General features: G+C 43.7%; 1 protein-coding gene across 2 annotated transcripts; it reads left to right on the top strand.

Annotated features, from left to right (window-relative positions):
* The first annotated feature begins 1,309 nt into the window (after window positions 1-1,309).
* On the top strand, window positions 1,310-15,140 carry C19H17orf75 (chromosome 19 C17orf75 homolog). 2 transcript variants are annotated; one of them, XM_061175272.1, is made up of 10 exons: window positions 1,310-1,587; window positions 2,450-2,530; window positions 5,705-5,830; window positions 6,742-6,885; window positions 7,131-7,188; window positions 9,009-9,128; window positions 9,901-9,965; window positions 10,119-10,255; window positions 11,073-11,176; window positions 13,048-15,140. In XM_061175272.1, exons 1-10 carry the CDS (start codon window positions 1,448-1,450, stop codon window positions 13,261-13,263), a joined length of 1,191 nt encoding a protein of 396 aa, XP_061031255.1. In that variant the 5' UTR covers window positions 1,310-1,447; the 3' UTR covers window positions 13,264-15,140. The 2 variants fall into 2 exon arrangements, with proteins under 2 accessions (XP_061031255.1, XP_061031256.1); XM_061175273.1 differs by lacking the exon at window positions 5,705-5,830.
* The last annotated feature ends 5,748 nt before the right edge of the window (window positions 15,141-20,888 follow it).

Genomic DNA, 20,888 nt, shown 5'->3' with positions numbered 1-20,888 from the left:
ACTCAGTCTGTGGTACTTCGTTAATGGGAACCCTGGAAAACTAATACACTTGGTTATAGAAAATTCTAAGGAATACATTTTTTAAAAATCTAGAGCTAATAAGCGTTCAACAAAGTTCACAGTACAAGATCAATATACAAAAATCAATTGTACTTCTATACACTAGCAACAAGCAATCTGAAAATAAAATTAAGAAAACAATTCTGTTTACAATAGCATCAAAAAGCATAAAAATTAGGAATAAATTTAACAAAAGTTCTGAACTATACTCTGGAAAACCAAAATATTGTAAGAAATTAAAGATCTAAAGTAGTGAAAACAAACAAAAAACAAACCAAAACAACCCTGAGATTAATTGTCCAATAATTTTAGGTCAAGTCATCCTCAATTCAATTTTGCAGTATTAAGAGTTCTAGAGGGACTTCCCTGGTGGAGCAGTAGTTAAGAATCCGCCTGCCAATGCAGGGGACACGGGTTCGAGCCCTGGTCCGGGAAGATCCCACATGCCACGGAGCAACTAAGCCCGTGCGCCACAACTACTGAAGCCCACGCGCCGAGAACCTGCGCTCCGCAACAAGAGAAGACAGTGCAATGAGTAGCCCGCGCACCACTCGCCACAACTAGAGAAAGCCTGTGGGCAGCAATGAAGACCCGAGGCAGCCAAAGATAAATTAAAAAAAAAAAAAAAAGTTCTAGAGCCAGAGTGGGTTTGAATGCCACTTATTAGCTATTTTACCATGGACAAGTTAAGTAATACTGGCCTTGGTTTACTCATCTGTCAAATGGGATAATAATATTTACCTCACGGAGTTGTGAGAATTAAATGAGTAAGTATTTGTAAAGCACTTAGAAGGGTCCTCACACACAGAAACTGCTCAGTACATGTTAGCTATTATTTTTCTATATAAAGTTAACATGGGATGTAGGTGTACTTTAATATCTTTGATATGGTGATAGGGTGAAACGTGCAAGAAAAACATGCCTAGGCGTTACAAAATCTTAGAACTAATTCAGCAAACAGTTCTTGAGCACCGTAGGCCATGGGCTAGGACAGAGGATATAGCAGTGAACAAGCTGACATTCTAGTGGGAGAGACATAGTAAACAAATACATAAAGTGGGGGTAAGTGCGATGAAGAAGAAGTAAATATAAGGGGACAGGACAGAGACTGATGGGACAGCAGTAGAGGTGCGTGTGGGATGTGTTTTGCATAGGGCAGTCAAGAAGTTCTCTCTGAGGAAGTGACGTTTCTGCAGAGACCTGAATGATGTGAGAGTAGAAGACATAAAAATCAGGGGGCGGTCCAGCTTCCTCGCCGGAGAGCCCGGGAAACCGGCGGAACGCAGATACGCGAGGGCCGGGAGCCGGAGGAGCCGGGCCACCGAGGACTGTACGGCAGCGGGGGAGCGGTTTGGCGGGGACACAGGGCCGTCCAGTGGCCGCCGCGATGCTCCCCTCCTTGCAGGAATCGCTGGATGGGGATGAAAAGGAGGTAGAGAGCAGCGAGGAGGGTGGCTCCGCCGAGGAGCGGAGACTCGAGCCGCCGCCCAGCAGCCACTACTGTCTCTACAGCTACCGCGGAAGCAGGTGCAGCGCCCGGCCGCCCTTGTGGCCCCGCCCCCGCGGCCCCGCCGCCCGACCCCGCAGCCCACCCCGGGTCCCTCAGCCTGGCGGCTCTCAAACGCCGTCTTCTCCCCTCCCAGCCAAGGTCTCTGGCCCTCAGGGCCCTCCTCGCCTCACGCGGTACTTCCGGGCCCCCATCCTGGACTTTTGTGCCTGGCCCTCCCATGCCTCTGCGCCCTGTCCTTGACATCTTCCAGCCCCCTTCCTGTCGCCCCTGCCTTTTGTTTAGCGCAGTGCCACGCACGCTCAATAATGTCAATTCCCATCCCCTGTCCTTCCTGTCATTGTCTCCCCACTTTCCTCCATCCCCAACCCGCCATCCCTACCCCCACGCCCACCTTCTAGTTACCCTCTGTCCTTGCTGCCTCTTTTCCCTCTGCCCCAGCAGACTTCCTGGGGTTCTTCTGGCCCTGTAAAGTCTGTTTTTGTTTTTGTTTTGGCCGTAGTGCGTGGCTTGGGGGATCTTATTTCCCCGACCAGGGATTGAACCCAGGCCCTCAGCAGTGAAAGTTCCGAGTCCTAACCATTGGACCGCCAGGGAATTCCCTGTAAAGTCTGTTTTTAAGAGTAAATTTCCTTGACTCTTCTGGATGTTTAATTTAGCCTTTCCTCCACCTCTTAAGTGGCCTGGAGAGAGAAGGAGCTCTTGTCAGAGCTGTTTTATGGGTTTTCCCTGTCAATGGAGGCAGTGGAGGATTCAAGCACTTCTACCTTGCAGCATTTTTAGTTGACTGCCCCTATGCAGCTTGCGGGGGGTGGGGGGCCCCATACTCCACTTGAGTTAGAACCCATAAGTTGATAGCTGACTTGCTTTTGCGGCGTGCAGATTCGCACAGCAGCGAGCGGACAGTGATGATGGAAGCCCAAGTGGCACAAATGCAGAAACTCCCTCTGGTGATGATTTCAGGTAAAAACAGCTTGGCCATAACCCGCATATGTGCTTTTCTCTTAAGGGCATCTCTGGCCTGCAGATGTCAGTGGGTACCCTGTCTCCACGCAGCTTTCCCTGAGTCAAACAATCAAGCCCACCTCTCCCCTAGGAACCTCATCTTGATTTTCTTATTAGTTCATTTATTCAAGGCTGGGGCAGATCCAAATACCCTTGTGATTAGCCCCAGGGTGATTAGCCACACAGTTATTCTGAGCTTCTTGATTGGAACTCCAGTAAATATTCAATATCATATAAGTATCAAGAAATTTAAAATCCTCCTTTTCCCCCCCATTGAATACCCTTTCATAGCTCCTCTGCTGCACGCTACAGTGTAAACTCCAAGATAGCAGGGATTGCTGTCTCTTTTGTTCATCGATGTCTCCCTACCTCGTACCTTGAGTGGTACCTGGCACAGGGTAGATATTTAATATATACTTATATATATATGAATGAATGAACCTCAGTACTTGATGGATGCAAAGTGGAGTATAATACAAAAATATGTTCACTGAGTGACTGGATGATGGATGATTTAAGGAATTTTTCAGGTACTGTAATAGAATTGAGGATATATATATATATATATTTTTTAAGTCCTCATTTTTAGAGATACGTAATGAGAAATTTAGGAATGAAATAATATGATTCCAGAAACTTGCTTCAAAATAAGTCTGGGAAGTGGGAGGTATGGACAACATGGGAGTACAGGTGAAACAAAGATTTTTTAAAAAATAATTTTTATTGCAGTATAGTTGATTTACAATGTTGTGTTAGTTTCAGGTGTACAGCAAAGTGAATCAGTTATATGTATACATATAGCCACTCTTTTTTAGATTCTTTCCCCATATAGGCTATTACAGAGTATTGAGTAGAGTTCTCTGTGCTATATACTAGGTCTTTTTTAGTTATCTATTTTATATATAGTAGTGTGTAAAAGTCAATCCCAGTCTACCAATTTATCCCCCCCCAAGTGAAATAAGATTGCCCATAAGCTGATAATTGTCAAAACTGGGTGGTAGGTACATGTGGGTTCATTATACTATTCTATTTTTTATATGTTTGAAATTTTCCATAACATGAAACCAAAGATGTGAGGCGTATTGGGTTTATATTTTATATTGAGAAGTTTGAAGAGCTTTTCTTCCTGCATATTCAATTTATAGTTTCTGTTTATATTCTACTCTCAACCAAACTGAAGTGTTTATGTTTAGCTCATAAATGATCACTAAGCTGGTGTGTTTATTCATGGGTAGTAGGTAGTTGGAGGATTGAGGAAAGAAGAGGAGGCATGAAATAGTGATCTCGAGGGACTTCCCTGGTGGCACAGTGGTTAAGAATCCGCCTGCCAGTGCAGGGGACATGGGTTCGATCCCTGGTCCAGGAAGATCCCACATGCCGTGAAGCAACTAAGCCATGTGTCCCACAACTACTGCGCCTGTGCTCTAGAGCCCGTGAGCCACAACTACTGAGCCCACATGCCACAACTACTGAAGCCCACGCGCCTAGAGCCCGTGCTCCGCAACAAGAGAAGCCACCACAATGAGAAGCCCACACACCACAATGAAGAGTAACCCCCGCTCGCCACAACTAGAGAAAGCCTGCAAGCAGCAACAAAGACCCCACGCAGCCGAAAATAAATTTAAAAAATAAATAAGTTTAAAAAAAAAGTCAATCCCAATCTCCCAGTTTATCCCTGCCCCCCCAAGTGAAACAAGATTGCCCATAAGCTGATAATTGTCAAAACTGGGTGGTAGGTACATGTGGGTTCATTATACTATTCTCTCTACTTTTTATATGTTTGAAATTTTCCATAACATGAAACCAAAGATGTGAGGCGTATTGGGTTTATATTTTCTATTGGGAAGTTTGGTGATAGAAGAGCTTTTCTTCCTGCATATTCAATTCATAGTTTCTGTTTATATTCTAATCTCAACCAAACTGAAGTGTTTATGTTTAGCTCATAAATGATCACTAAGCTGGGGTGTTTATTCATGGGTAGTAGGTAGTTGGAGGATGGAGGAAAGAAGAGGAGGCATGAAATAGTGATCTCGAGGGACTTCCCTGGTGGCACAGTGGTTAAGAATCCGCCTGCCAATGCAGGGAACACGGGTTCAAGCCCTGGTCCGGGAAGATCCCACATGCCGTGAAGCAACTAAGCCATGTGTCCCACAACTACTGAGCCTGCGCTCTAGAGCCCACGAGCCACAACTACTGAAGCCCGCGTGCCTAGAGCCCGTGCTCCGTAACAAGAGAAGCCACCACAATGAGAAGCCCGTGCACTGCAAAGAAGAGTAGCCCCCGCTCACCACAACTAGAGAAAGCCCGCGCTCAGCAACGAAGACCCAATGCAGCCAAAATAAATAAATAAATTAATTAGTTAATTTAAAGAAAAATAGAGATCTCAACGAGTAGAAGAATGAGTGAACCAGGAAATGTTGTGATAGCTGGGCAGCGGTAGGGCCCACTGGAGGCTAGTGGTCATTAATTCAATTAATTAATTTATTTATTTATTTATTTATTTATGTATTTTGGCTGTGCTGCACGGCTTGCAGGATCTTAGTTCCCCGACCAGGGATCGAACCCGGGCCCACGGCAGTGAAACCACCAACCTAACCGCTGGACCGCCAGGGAATTCCTAGTGGTCATTAATTTAAAATGAGACTAGACACTGTGGATACGGGTTTTTGTCCAAACACATTCAGCTGCATAGGTGCAGATGCAGAGTAGGTAGAGAGCTGGACTAACCAGGGCTGAAGTTTTGCTAAGCAGGTACAGGGAGGTGAAAACAAAGGGGTTGAATGAGAATGTGTGCAGGGGTGTGATTACAATGACTGGAATTTAAGCTGGGTAAGGAGGAAGGAGGTAAGGATGAGAAACTTGAGGTTTCTGTGAAAAAGATATAAGGTCAGTGGCTTGGGGGTCCCAGTGGAGTCATAATACTAGAGACAATGAGCTGGAAAGATAGAACTATTTTAAATGGATGAGGTAGATCATACTTGGTGATATACATTCCTAGAAGCCTCACCAACAGGAGTCAGATAGAAAGCTTTGCCGAGTCCTTAGTGAGGGCTTTTAGCGATGTCCTGTCTGACTTCCGGGGTGTAAATGCAGAGTCCACTGGTAAGGAACGTGTGTCTTTCATTTGTCAAGCCTCTCCTTGGCGGATACTAATCTACCATCTGAATTGGAGCCAGAGCTGTGCAGTTTCATTGCTAAGCGTCTTTCTAAGGGAGCAGTCTTTGAAGGGCTGGGTAATGTTGCATCTGTGGAGCTGAGGTAAGTATAAAATGTGCTGTATCCTGAGATTTTATTTCTGAGCTAAATATGAGAAGTGATGAGAAACTCCAAAAGATCAGTACCTACTAGACCTGCAAAGTTCATCTTTGTTCCCTGGCAGCTGAGCACTGGGCCTCACACACATTTTTGTGGAATGGAATTAACTGAATGGCAGAGACTCTGCCTCCTCAGTGTACATATTTAGTCTTGTACTTGGAAGAAAAGAGCTGATTACCAAAACTAAAACTGTATACTTTACAGTTGTAAAGGGCTTTCACAAACTTCAATGCCATTCTCCTTACAAAGGGGTGATAAAGCAGATACTCTTACTTCCATTTTCAGATGAAGTAATAAACTCAGAGAAGTTGAGGTCCCAAGGCTGGTCACATTGGTGGAATTCATGCTTAAATATAGGTGTCCTCAGTTGAATTCCAGCCATCTTTCCACTACACCCCTTGATTGTAGTTCACTTCAGACCATGATATTGGCATCAAGTCCTCTCAGGAGTATGAGGCCACATCCCAAAGAATAAGGCCATCGGATAAACACTTCACATCTGCCTGGAGCTTCAGTGATTCGTGAAGGTTTAGGGGAGGGAGAAAAGATGATTATATTTATGTGAACATGGATAAACTATGAACAAGAGTGAAATTTGCATGAATTTTTCACATAAGACAGGAGAATTCAAAGAAATTCCATGTTTGTTAGGTGCTGCTTTAGCTAAAGCCCGTTATGGTATATGTTCATTTTCCTCTATTGTTACAAGTAAACCAAGAAGTCTGGGAAGCTCTGACCTACTGAGCAGTCTAATGGTATTGCCAGATCAGGATGACCAGGGCTCAGAGGAGTCTACAGAACTACATGCATGAGTTATCAAAATAATACATTTAACCTTTTTCTTTCTTTTCTAGAACTCCAGGTTACCGAGTTGGTTGTTATTACTGCCTTTTCCAACAAGAAAAACTGCTTTCCCAAACAGCAACAACAGACTCTGAACATAACTGTTCAGAGTATGTGGTCTGCTTTTTAGGAGGGTCTGAAAAAGGACTTGAGCTATATCCTTTCTTTGGTCTTTGAGGGTATCAGGAAGGAAAATGTTGGCAGGCAAGTAGAGGATTATTACTAGCAACCTCCGAAAAGGTTTTCTACCTCTTATGCATTAACTTCAATTTCAGACCTCCATACGACCAGTTTGTCTTGGCTTGTTTTAATTGACAGTTATTTGAGAGATTTTTATATTACCTATTGAGAGATAAAACCCTTTCTTGATTCATCCTTTATTGCTTCCTTAAGAACATACTTTCAGGCTTGAATTGGACAAGTATATTCAAGGGCTGAAAAATAACATGAACTGTGAGGTAAGATGATTGTGTTAATTTTTTTTAAAAAGAGTTTCATTCTTTTTTTTTAATATTTATTATTTATTTGGTTGTGCTGTGTCTTAGTTGCGGCACACGGGATCTTTAGTTGTGGCATGCGGGATCTAGTTCCCTGACCAGGGATTGAACCTGGGCCCCCTGCATTGGGAGCATGGAGTCTTAACCGCTGGACCACCAGGGAAGTCCCTGCATTAATATTTTTAAAGACTGGGATGATTAACATTATGCAACTGCTATACTTGTCAAATCATCCAGGTGGACACAGACACTTAGGAATTCTGAAAATGTGCTACTTTGCGGGCTAATAGAAAGGTGCTTGGGAGCTTCCCTGGTGGCGCAGTGGTTAAGAATCCGCCTGCCAATGCAGGGGACACGGGTTCGAGCCCTGGTCCGGGAAGATCCCACATGCTGCGGAGCAACTAAGCCCATGCGCCACAACTACTGAGCCTGTGCTCTAGAGCCCGTGCACCGCAACTACTGAGCCCGCGTGTCTAGAACCCGTGCTCCGCAACAAGAGAAGCCACGGCAATGAGAAGCCCGCACACCACAACGAAGAGTAGCCCCCACTCCACACAACTAGAGAAAGCCCGCGCACAGCAATGAAGACCCAACGCAGCCAAAAATAAATAAATTAATTTAAAATGGATTTGTTTTAAAAAAAGAAGAAAAAAAAGAAAGGTGCTTGTTAAGGGAAGCAGGGAACATAGTCCTATAAGTGCTGTAAGTTTCACAAGACTGCTTCTGAAGTTTTGCATTTATGAAAAATTCAATCAATTAAATTCAAAGGTATATAGTAACATGCCAAGCGAGGAAGATGACGTTCTTTTCCCAATTTCTAGACACATAAGATTTATATTCTGGTCAGAACTAATGGCCCACAAAGCCTCTGGCACCAGAGACATGCTATGCAATGGGATGACTGTCCTTGAACTCAACCTCAAAGATTTTTAGAAACATCCTGTTTTTCATTATTCGATCTTTTATGAATTAGATACATCCGTATCGATTCCTTTATCCATACCTTTTAAAAACTACGCGTTTGGTTGGTGGCAGTTAAGTCATAACTCTTATAAATTTACTACCCATTACACGTGGTAATAATTCCTTTCACTTGTCGTGCATGTGCTTACAAGACACTGCAGGAGGGGAATGGATAGCATAGGAGTAAGCCGGGGATACGAGTCTAGGGGGAGCTGCTCTCCCAGGCTGGAGCTCTCCCTCCAGCCCCAGGGAGCAGCACAACCAAGGAAGCCAAATGAGCTCCTGGCAGCGTGTCTGACACCCGGAGTGGGCTTGAGTGCTTTGATGCGATGACTTGTATCCTTCCCTGTTCGCATTTCGAGTGTGAATGAACTATCTGCATTCTTTCAGTCATTCAACAGGCACTTTATAAGCTCATCCATGGACGTTTCAGACGCTGTGCCAGGTGCTGGGGAGATGAGGATTATTAAGAGAGTATCTCCAAGAGTTCACAGTACAGTGGGAGGAGATTGACATGTAAATGCCCCAACTCCTTTCAGTGAAGAAATAGCATGGAACCCTATTAATTCAGTCTCTTCATTTTATATAACGCATTTCTTAGTGTGTTTTTAAGAAATGCAGTACTGAATTAATCCCCACTCTGCCCAACAAGCCCAGCAAAGTTATATCACAATTCCTTTTTTAAAATTTGTGGTGTTAGCTTAAAAGAAGGTGTCTTTTCCCAGTTCTTTTCACTGTCAAGAGTATCATGAAGAAAATGTTAAGTCCACTAAGGTGAAGGCTGATATCAAAGCAAATGACATTCTCTCTTGATCTAGGAAAGGGGTGGGGAGAACCATGTACAGTCCTACCTGAGCAGCTGGTTTGAGGATGTTGTATGCCCAATCCAAAGGGTGGTTCATCTCTTTCAGGAGCAGCTTACCTTTCTGCTACATGCTGTAAGTATTGCCCAAACAAAAGCATTTCCTTAATTGAGAATCACTTTGGCCGAGTTTGGATTATTTAAAGACATACTTATTTTCTCTGAACATTACCTTCCCCCCCGAACATTCATTCAGACAATGCCTGCAATTAGGATAGACCACACTCTATTTATTCAGATCTAGAAAGTTACACTACTAAGGTAGAATTGCAAATACTGAGTCTTCTAATAGGATAAAAGTTGTAAAATAATTACTTTTTTTTTTTTTGGCCGCGCTGCACAGCTTATGCGATCTTGGTTCCCAACCGGGGATTGAACCTGGGCCACGGCAGTGAAAGCCCCGAATCCTAACCACTAGACCAGCAGGGAACTCCCTAAAATAATTACTCTTTGAAGTGATCTGGAAGAGGTGTAATTTCCAAAATAATTTGAGAAGGAAAATGGAAATCAAAAGTGATTTTACCTATATAAAAATGTCCAAATGAAAAATTCACTAAAATATCCAGACAATGGGGTAGGCTCAAGTAAATGGCCAGGTTTTTCATGTAAATATGTGGTAGGTAGATGCAGCTGAGGCTGGATGGCCCCACAAGCCCAGGTGGTGAAGCCAGATTTCAGACCATTAGTAAGCAACAGCTGAACAAGGCTCTGGAGAGCTCCCGGACAGTGCCCAGCAAGCATCGTCTAGCGTGGTGGTTATTGGGGGAGGTGATGTTTAGTCACAAGTGGCTGCTCAACAAGGAAAACTGGAATACATGTATCAGTTAGGCTTTATTTTTCTCTCATAGGCTCTGAGTTATACTCCTGTTGAGGTTAAAGAATCAGATGAAAAAACAAAGAGAGACATTCACAGGTAAAGAACAGTTTTGCAAAGAGAGAACCTTTTCCACAGCAAGCCTGATATTTATGTTTTTAACACCCACCCCCGCTCCCAATGCAGAATGAATTTGCTTCCTCCCTCCCATCCTGTAATATAATTTGTGCAAAAGGATTGTGTGTGTGGCAGGTTTCTGAGTGTGGCCAGTCTCCAAGGCCTTATTCACGAAGGCACCATGACGTCTTTGTGCATGGCCATGACGGAAGAGCAGCATAAGTCTGTGATCATCGATTGTAGTAGCTCCCAGCCTCAGTTCCACAACGCAGGTGAGCCACAACCCCGGGAGCAGGCTTGTGAATCTCCTTTTTTGCGCTGAGAACAAATGATGCAAACTTATCCTTCCTGTCTTGTGCAGTTTTACATGTTTATCCCCAAATCACCAAAAACAATAGCAGTTCTAGAAACATGGAAATCATGTCATGCCTAGCAATTCTTCTCCTAGGTATATAGAGAACTCTTGTATAGGTACACAAGGAGACAAATACAAGATGTTCATAAGGGCACTGTTTGAAATAGCAAAGAACTGAAAGCAGCTTAAGTGTCTGTCAACAGGAGAATTGATAAACTGCTCTATTCGTACAATGGAATACTATATAGCCATGACAATGAGTGAACTAGAGCTATATGTCTCAGTATAGCACACAAACATATTATATAGTGCAAGAGCCATTAAAGAAAAATACAGTTTTAACATATGCAAAATAATACTATATAGGGCTTAGAGATAAAGTATGTGGCAAAAGTTTAAAGAAAGACACGGGCATCATAATCCTTTCTGATGTGAAAGGAAGGGGATGCGATTGGGAAGAGGCACATTGGAGCTTCAACCATTTTGGTATTTCTTAACCAGGTGGTGAGTTAAGTTTTTTTAGACCATTATAGAAATCTTAAATAATTCATTATAAGAGTTTTTATAAAGGAGGAAAGAATATCATGATGTATACAAATATTGAATCATTATGTTGTGCACCTGAAACTAATATGTCAATTACACCTCAATTTAAAAAAAAGAAAAGAAATAAAAAGAAAGGAAGAATAAATGTCTTGTGATTTCACTTTTATTTTTTCTAAAATATTTTATAGGAAGCAATCGGTTTTGTGAGGATTGGATGCAGGCTTTTTTGAATGGTGCTGAAGGAGGTAACCCTTTTCTTTTTCGACAAGTCCTGGAGAACTTTAAACTAAAGGTAACTAATTGGCTGTGTGCCGAGTGCCACACGTAGTCTTTGTCTGAATTGTAATTAGTACCAGTGACTGAGTAACAAATCTGCTTTGTAGCTATGATGTCATTCTCAAAACTAGAATCCTCAGTGCCAGTTTTCCCATACCCAGTGACCACTGGGTACCTAAACTTTTCATCTTTGCTAATCTGACAGGTGACGATGGTATATCACTGTTTTTATTTGCTTTTTTTTTTTTTTTTAATTTATTTTTTGGCTGTGTCGGGTCTTAGTTGCAGAGTGCGGGCTCTTCATTGTGGCGTGCGGGCTCTCTGGTTGTGGCGCGCAGGCTTAGTTGCCCCACAGCATGTGGGATCTTAGTTCCCTGACCAGGGATCAAACCAGCATCCCCTGCATTGCAAGACGGATTCTTAACCACTGGACCACCAGGGAAGTCCCTTTATTTGCATTTTAAAAATTCAGTTTATTTCAACCAAAACCAAAACAGGTTGCCCATTTCTCCCACTCCCTACTTCCTGCCTCTGGTGGCCACCAGTCTGTTCTCTAAGTCTATGAGCTTGTTTTTTTTTGTTTTTTGTTTTTCAATCTACATATATTTGGATTCCACATGTAGAAGAGATCGTGTGGTATTTGTCTTTCTTTATCGGACTTGTTTCACTTAGCACTTAGCATGGTGCCCTTGAGGTCCATCCGTGTTGTCACCGATGGCAGGATCTCATTCTTTTTCATGGCTGAGTGGTATTCCACTGTGTATATATACCACAGTTTCTTTGTCCAGTCATTCGTCAGTGGACACTTGGGTTCTTCATGTCGTTGGTGATGCCGCAGGGAACATGAGGGTGCAGATACCTTTTTGAATAGGTGTTTTTGTTTTCTTCAGGTAGATGCAGAAGGAGCATTGCTGGATCGTATTTTTTTCATTTGGATTATTACCTTAGGGTATATTCCCAAAAGTGGGATTACCAAGTTAAAGGGTTTGAATGCTTTGGTTCCTATTACAAATTGCCAGCTTGCACTTCAGAAAAATAGGAACAAATTACAGAATGGCCAGCAATGTGTGTGGGTTTTCTATGCAGAACCTAATATAACAGTTTTTATCAATCTTATTTATTTTTATTAATTTAATATTGGCACTCCATAGCTATTCACATCTGTCTTTAATTATTATTCAGGCTGAACATTTTTTCATGTTAGTTTACTATTTGCAAATAAACAAACAAAAAGACACATTTCAATGGAGCAAATCTATCCACTATGATATAGCGACATTATAAATTGTAAAGGCAATACTAATGAAAGATGTTACCTGTCATTCTTTATATGTAAACAATATCTTTATATTTTTTGATAAATTGTCAAGTAGAGTCCGGGTCTTAACCATAAATTTGCATTATTCTGTATCTATTTTGTACCATAAGCCTTATTCACAATAATTAAAATAATTTTTTAAAAACAAACACAAACTAGAATCCTCAAAAGGCATTCCATTTATATTTTTCAGTGGCTTCTGCATATGTACCACTGCATATCCAATTAATTGGATTGAATGCTTGCTTATATTTCAAGGACATCAGTCTTGTAATTTGTGACATATCTTAGTTGGAAAGCACAAAAAAAGGAGTTCCATGCCTAAGGGTTCAAAATTTTGGTGGGGAGGCATGTTGTCACCTTATTTAGGAGATTTGTAAAGTATTTTTACTTTATATATATAAAAGATTTTGTTCTACCAAGGGCAAAGTATATTAGCAATAAAAATGATGAAAATATTCAAAAATAAAAAGCAAACATTTCAGTAACATATGTTGAGTTCTCAGCTGGATAGGAGATCTTTTTCAGGCTTCATTATTATCTCACTAAACAGAGTAATCTTCTTCTAGGCCATACAAGACACAAATAATTTGAAGAGATTTATCCGGCAGGCAGAAATGAATCATTATGCTTTGTTTAAATGTTACATGTTCCTAAAGAACTGTGGTAGTGGAGATATCCTTTTGAAGATTGTTAAAGTGGAACACGAAGAAATGCCTGAAGCCAAAAGTGTGGTAGCTGTCCTCGAAGAATTTATGAAAGAAGCTCCTACCCAAAGTTTTTGATCACATGTTTTGAGATGATTATATTGTGAAGTTATGCAAGCCTTGGTGTTTGGAATTGCAGTTGTTATAACTGTCATAGGATTGCTATTTCAGATTATTTGAAACATATTCTAGGTTTTTTCATGTTGTACTTTTAAGATTAAACCTAATTAGACATATAAATCTGAGGCAAGTCTTCACTGAGCCCTAGATAGATGTGTGTTAGAGTTGTGAAAATTTTACATTTGCTGGTCTCATAAATTCTAGACTTCAGGGAGTTGTTCCTTAAAAAACTTCAGAGGAGATTTTGTGGCTTCTGTGAGGAGTTTGCTGCAGTATTTAGCAACTTTTCCTCCCAGAAAAATGATAATACTTCTTTCTCAACGTACTATAGCTTCTTTTAAAAAAAAGTACTTCTAGTCTTAGGACAGATTAACACCACGACACCATTTCAAAAACAGATCTGTGCATCCTGTGGGTGCTTGATAGATTTTTTTTGTCTGATTGATAATGGATGGATGATGAAGCCAGCTTTTATGTCAATATGCAAATAAATCATGAGTGTGTAAGGAAGTAAATGAGCTTTAAAAATAGATGTACTGGCTTCAAGATAAAACATTATCTCTGATGGAAAGCTACTGCAGAAGTGGCCCCATCACTTTCTTCATTTGTTCACAGGTATTTGCCAAGAGCCTATATTTTCTTTTTTCTTTCAGATGAAAATGCTGGAGTTTTTAAACAGAGTGTTAAAAAAGAAACAAAGTACATAAATTTTACAAGCAAATGTAACAGAGATTCTTCATGTCAGGGTTAATCATTGCTTTTAGTTTTTTGTACATTTGTTGCAAGCCTTAAATTGTTTTTATTCTGAATCAATTGAAAGTGTTCTCAGAGCCATTTATAATTCCCATGGAAGCCAACTGTAGCTACACACATATGACTGCAGTTTGTTCTGCTTAGCTCTTTAATAAATCCATTTGATAATGATTTTTGTTTAGAAGATCAGAAGTCTTGTGTTCTCACTGCCCTCAGGATGCTCAGAGGAACACAAGCCCGTAAAAATCTTCTCCTACACTCATCTAAATTCACATTAAGTGCTGAGTTTTAATTTTCCAAATGACTGACAATGGCCTTCTGCTTTCTCTTATATAGAAGTCTAGAGACATGACTCACTGAGCCATTTCTTTTCTTTAATGAGAAATACAATTCAGGATCCTCATAAAGGCTTTCATATGGTTTTAAACTTTAATAACTTGGATCATAGTCAGTGTAGGAAAAAAAAATCCAAGTAGCATCTTTTTTATAGCATTAAATTCAGAATGACTATGGAAAACAAGCGATTTTATGGCACAGCCCTTGAATCTTTTTCTAATGTAGGGTTGCCCACTTGGAAATCAAATTTTTAAATAAACAGTGTTAAGACATCAACATTTTGAGTCTGGAAAACATATTTTTCATTTTCAAATTCACATATCATTCAAGAGTCCATGTTGTAAATAGCATTTAAAAGCAAATGTATTACCTGCTTCAAGTCATTTATGGATAGAGTCAAGGCATAATTACATATTCTTTATATGTACTTTCATATATACTTTTTGTAATGTAAGCTCACTACATTACACAGTTATATATAAAACAGTCTTATTTTAAAAGTGTATGATAAACTGTATATCACTACTGTAGACAAGGAAAATAGTGACATGGCATTGAATATCTTGTGGGCCATGAGAAGAAACTCAAAGAGCTCATGACCAAAAACATGTACTGTATTCAAATTTTAATAAGCTAATATATTAACTTTTAAAGTTTTAAAAAGCATTTGTTCAAGTGTGGAATACATTATGTATTATTTGTGTGCTATACACAGGAAATGTATGTTTGTCACGTATCAAAAATGGTCTCAATTTATCTGTAATTATATTTATAATAATAATAATAAAACAACTTAGCTTCTCACCAGCACAGTCATTTTTATTCAGTGAGCTCAATTCTCCAGCCTGACATTTTTATTAATTCGCAACAAGTTTATGGGGGAAATTATACTTGTTAGGCTAAGGAATTTGTTGAAGAAAATCAAATCACCTGCTGGGAGACACCTTTCTGCATCCTGCAGGAGGCATCAGGCAGAGTGTAGGAGCAAATTCCATCACAATGTTTTATTCATTGTCCAGTAAAGTTTACCTCTCGAACTCAATAACCCAAGTCAATTCCTTTCACTCTCATTCATTATTAACCATGACAGAATGCCTCTCCTTTACCAGAGGATCACTTATACCAGATGCCAGAAAAGCCTGCAGGCGTCTCAGAAATAAGATTCAGTTACTAGGACTACATTTTCCTAACCATGTGTCTTCTTAGTCATGGAAACCCCACTGGCTTCAATGAAGTCTTTCCATTTGGAGGTCTAAGAAGGCAGCTCCAGTCCTATATCTGCTAAACTTCTTAAATGTGCCTCATGGACTTCATACCACTCTGCGTTGGCATAAATGCTAGATTCTGGACATTGGGGGTGATAGGGGGTGATAGCTGCTGATTTTCTTGTGACCTACCTCTGGGAGGGCTGACAAAATGGAGATCCTGTTAAGTGAACACCGAGTGAATGCTCCAAGGTTCATGGCTGTGACCGATGGCCCCAGGCCCAGGGCAATGAGACTGGCTCTTTAAATAAACACCCTGATGCTTCTACAGACTTAGTGTCCTTAAAGTTCTATACAAACACCCGAAGGCTGAGAACATGAACTTCGGAACCAGGCAGTCTTGGGTGTGATCCTACTAGCAAGTTACTGAACTTCTCTAAGCCTTGCCCTCGTGTGTCAATACGGGTGTACTTATACCCACTTCACACCAAGTAGCTGTGCAATTAAATGAGAGTAAGATTGAAAGTGCCTCTCGCCCAGTGCCCTGGCACATAGTAGGTACCCAGTAAATGGTCTTCATAATTACCTCATTATCGGTAAACATTAATGGGAAGAATGAGAATCTTCCCATTACTTAATGGTAGAAGGGAGGAAGGGAGGAAGCTGAAGAGTGAAGAAGAAAGTGGTAAGAGGCCAAGTCCAAAGCTGGCTTAACGACTTTTGGCTGCCAGGGAGCTTACCTTTAACTGCCTCGGGTGTCGGAACCTGGAACTGAGTCCTGGGAGCACGGCTGCTGACAGGGTCCAGACTTTCCTTCTAGGGGAGTCAGTTCTCCACACTCCAAACAGAAGTGGGTTCCTGGACCTTTAGGCTGAACCCTGCTCTCAAGTTTGTTCTGGGGTGACTTCTGCCATCCCAGAAAGCATTTAAAAATATTTGTAAATGATACACAGGAAACTGATGTGAAAACATTTAAGGGAAACAACTCCCACAGTGAATTTAACAGGGTAGTTTAATCCTCCAGCGAAAGTTATGAATGGCAAAACTACATACACTGCCATCAGCTTAGAAAAACTGGTGAGAACGGATCACCTTCTCAGGTTTCACCCATTCAAAGCCCACTCGATTGTTAAACTTACCAAGCACCAGACTCTACCTTAACACTTAATGCTCCTCTTATTTTTTCCCCTTCTGTATGTGAACTGTCCATGCCCTTTTACCCTGAGAACATTCCTAATCGCTTCTCCAGATCAGGGTGCTGACAGCCTCTAGAAAGACCTAAAGACGAGGCCATTGGGGTAAAGAAGGAAGTACCTAAGATATTTTGAAGACAATTCCTCCAATAATAATAGTCAAAATATTAAGCTCTCATTGGGGTACCGTGTAAGAGTGGAAGGGGAAGGCAGGGCACCCACCAGGACAGCTGGCACAGAGGTTCTTGACCTGAAACTATGGATGAGTTTCCTTATTCACAGCCCTCTCCCCCTAAATCGTACACAGAATTGTCTATCTGTGCATTTTTATGGGCAGGGAAATCGTGCTTTCATCAACCACTCAAAAGAACTCAGTAATTCAAGAAACGTTAAGAACCACCAAGCTGGGCTTCCCTGGTGGCGCAGTGGTTAAGAGTCCACCTGTCAATGCAGGAGATGCGGGTTCGAGCCCTGGCCCGGGAGGATCCCATATGCCGCGGAGCAACAAAGCCCGTGCGCCACAACTACTGAGCCTGCGCTCTAGAGCCTGCGTGCCACAACTACTGAGCCCACGTGCCACAACTACTGAAGCCCTGGCGCCCAGAGCCCGTGCTCCGCAACAAGAGAAGCCATGACAATGAGAAGCCCACGCACCACAAGAAAGAGTAGCCCCCGCTCACCACAACTGGAGAAAGCCCGCGCACAGCAACGAAGACCCAATGCAGCCAAAAATAAATAAATAAATAAATACATTTATATATTAAAAAAAAAAAGAACCACCGAGCTGGAATCACCAGCACCGAGCACGCATGCCCCATCTGTAGCGCATACATCGTAGACCCACCCCCACTGCTGTCCACACTCTCCCCCTCCCTAACCCAAACTGAGATGAAATAGACTCCAATGCCAGCCCTTCAGGTCACTTCTTGAATAACCAATGGCTTAAAGAAAAAAAAAAAATCTTTAATGGAATTTGTGCTCAAATAATATGTTACAACAAAAATATACAGAATATACACGATATAAAAATATTTAGAAACAAACATTGCAGCTTGTGTTTTTTGTTTCCACTTACTCAAGTCCTGGGCGGGGGAAGATCAGCGTTGGACAGTTTTTTAAGGCAGAGGAGTTTCAGAGCTTTCCAGCCAGCACTGGGAGCAACATGAATGATGTCAGGAAAGGGTTTCCACTGCACCCGGGAATCGTCATTATTTGCAAATGAAATTGGACACTGGGGAAAGAAGATCCAGGCTTGGCGAGCAGCAACTCCCCTAATCCTCTGGGCAAGAATGATTCTCATGTAAATTGAGAATCCCATTAGCTGTCAAAAGCGTCTCATTAGGGAGCTTTTCCTAATTAAAAAATGAATGATGAATGGTGTCATTAAAATGAAATTTCTCCTCTGAAGGTTTGTTTTCCTTTCCCCAGTTTCTGTGATTCCTCTTCTGTTTAGGGAGGGAGTGAGTCTAGGGCTGCTGTTTGGGGAACCTCAGCTTTCAGTCTCTGGAGCCTGTGGATGAAAGGCGACCGGCCTCCACAGCCTAAAGGTTCACTCCACCCTCTGCTTCCCAGCACCCTGGCCAGGTGGCCACACTAGAGGAGGGAGGACGGAGGACAGGGACGTGCTGCTGGCAGGTGCTGGGAGCTCGGGAACAGAGGGACTTGCCGGGGAGAAACCCAGACTCCAAAAGTAAAGCCTTCTTACCGGACAGCTGTCTCCCGGCCCTGGGTTGGAGACCTGAGTGGTGTGAAGTGACTACTGTCATCACTGGGCAGTCTTGCTTGGAGCGATGGTTGGGAGAGGTGGTGGAGGTGGGCGTTAAGCACAGCAAAGAACTTCAGGGTTGTTTTTGGACAGGGAGCCGCTGGGGCTGGAGGCCTGAGGCGTGCAGGAGGCTCCCTTAGCGCGTCCCAGACCTTGCAGGGCAGACTTAACAGGATGGGAGACAGGACCTCCGCCTCAGGCAGTCTGTCTCGGTAACAGGCTTCCATCTGAAACTCTGAAGGAACTGGGTACTTCTCTGAGGGCTTTCTAGACTCTTCTGGTTCACAGTCTTCTTGCCCCTCTCCAGGCCGCACCAAACAAGAAGGCCCCTCTCTGCTCCCTCCACCCACATCCCAGAGCTCTCAGGTGCCAGGGCCTGGAGGGGAAGCCCTGCCTTGCAGCAGGGCACCAGCAGCTTCCGTGCCTCCAGGAAAGGACAGCGCCACTCAGGGTTAGCAGTGGTGGCAGCCCAGGGCTGAGGCCCCCCCTCCATCCTCCCCCGAGTCTTCTTGGCCCCCATTCCAGCTCAGAGTCTCCTAAGAGGCAGACTCTTCCAGCTACACCTGCCTCTCAGGAGGGCAGAGAGTGGCTGGCACAGCTCAGCCACACCCAGGCTCATCCCCCACCCTGGGGCTGGCAGTCCTCAGCACAGCGTTGGCACAAGTGCAGCAGGACCTCGGGAGCCAGATGCGGGGACCAGAACAATCTATTGCTGGGCAAAGCCAGGGAAGGGCTTGGCATGGCTTGGGGGTGTCCCTGGCTAGGAGGACCCTGACCATTTACGTGCAATCACAGTGGCCCAAGACCCCCAAATGCCTGGCCTGGCTGACTCTGGACCTTGGCATATTTAAGGGCTCTGACAGGCACGTGGCTGCCTCATTCCTGCACGAATGCAGCCTCCTGGGCTGTCAGTGGCTGTGAGTTCCCAGAGCGGTATAAAGGGAATGGCGTAGTTTGTCAAAGGCCATCCTCCCCACACCCACCCCTCAGGGTGGGCACAAGCTTCTGTCAGGGGTCGTTGCCTCAGCCTTGTTTTGCCACTTGGGTAATGGGTGGGGGGATGGATTTGATCATCCCTCCCAGCTCTGAGCATCTGAGTCTACAGGCTGCCCTCACCTCTGACACTCACCCGAGCACCCTACAGCTCTTCTCCAGGAGCAGTTTTCCATCTGAATCGAGTTCCTTTTACTGTAGCCTCCTGTGCCTTCAACTCAAAAGGGCACTTGGCCTCAACATTCCTGCTCCAGCCTCTCCTGTGCCCCCAAAGCTCCTAAGGGAGATACAACAGAATCTTTTCAGATAGGGAGTCTATTCTAGATGGGAATCAGAGCAGAACTTGGCAAAGGCGAGGAAAACCTCAGCGTCCTGAGGGTCCCTGGAAAGGCCCGAGGACTCCCTCCACCACGGCAAGTCTCCCACGGTCAGTGATTCTCAGAGAGGCTACTGGGAGCCTCTCTGAGAAAGGCAAGAAAGCCCAGTAGCCTCTCTGAGAAAGGCAAGAAAGAAGGGGGCAAGCTTTTTCCCATCTCTCAGCACCCTCCTTCCTCTCATGCAAACTCCTGCCCCAACCCCCTCTGCCCCTCGCAGCCTCCTCTGCAGCCTCCAACTGGCCTCACATTGTCTTTCCCATCCCACGTGCATCCGCCCACCAAACCACACACACACACACACACACACACTCACGCATGCACGCACGTATCAGAACACTGGCTCTATAAACAAAGGACAGGCACATTGCGGGGTCAGGGCAGTGGTAGGGGAGGAAAAGGCCCTGAACATAAGGGCATGGATGCTGGGGCACTGGTGTGAGATGTCAGCACCCAGGAGATGCCCAAAGTTGATACCCTTCCGCGGGGTAACTTGGAACGAAGTTTATTCCCTCCCGCTTGGGTTCCTCTCGCTGGGTACCTGCAGGGCAAAGGTGGGGCCTGGAGCTACAGAATCGCCCTCCTCTGCCCACCCCAGGCACTAGAGGCCACATCCCAGCACCCACTAACATGCATGGGAGGGCACCCTGGGCCCCCCCAGACCAAAGTCAACACGTCCTCCACCACCAGGCCCCCTTCCACTCCAGAGCTCCAGACCCAACAGCTATGGAGGGAACACTTCCTGGTCCACAGTGACCTCGGGGCTGGACAAGGGCCTGCCTGGCTACTACAGACTCAGGCCGTCCTTACACGCTTAGGTCTCTCAGGGTGGCGATGAGTGAGAAGGCTGGTGCCCAGTCTATGACAAGGGAGGAGACCCCTGTACACACGGGACACGCCCAGCCCAAGGGGACGGCCACTCTCACCTCACCCCAGGCCTTCACCCTGGCCCGAGGTTTTCAGA

This window comes from Eubalaena glacialis, chromosome 19 (genome assembly GCF_028564815.1).
Source record: "Eubalaena glacialis isolate mEubGla1 chromosome 19, mEubGla1.1.hap2.+ XY, whole genome shotgun sequence".
NCBI lineage: Eukaryota > Metazoa > Chordata > Mammalia > Artiodactyla > Balaenidae > Eubalaena > Eubalaena glacialis.
The sequence above is the reverse complement of the archived record's forward strand: the minus strand, read 5'-3'. Positions and strand labels throughout refer to the sequence as shown.

Bases quoted from the DNA above. Each gene is read 5' to 3' on its own strand.
- C19H17orf75 (XM_061175272.1), top strand. From the start codon at position 1,448: ATGCTCCCCTCCTTGCAGGAATCGCTGGATGGGGATGAAAAGGAGGTA. The intron at 1,588-2,449 runs GTGCAGCGCCCG...TGCGGCGTGCAG, and splicing joins TACAGCTACCGCGGAAGCAG to ATTCGCACAGCAGCGAGCGG. The intron at 7,189-9,008 runs GTAAGATGATTG...CTCTTGATCTAG, and splicing joins AAAATAACATGAACTGTGAG to GAAAGGGGTGGGGAGAACCA.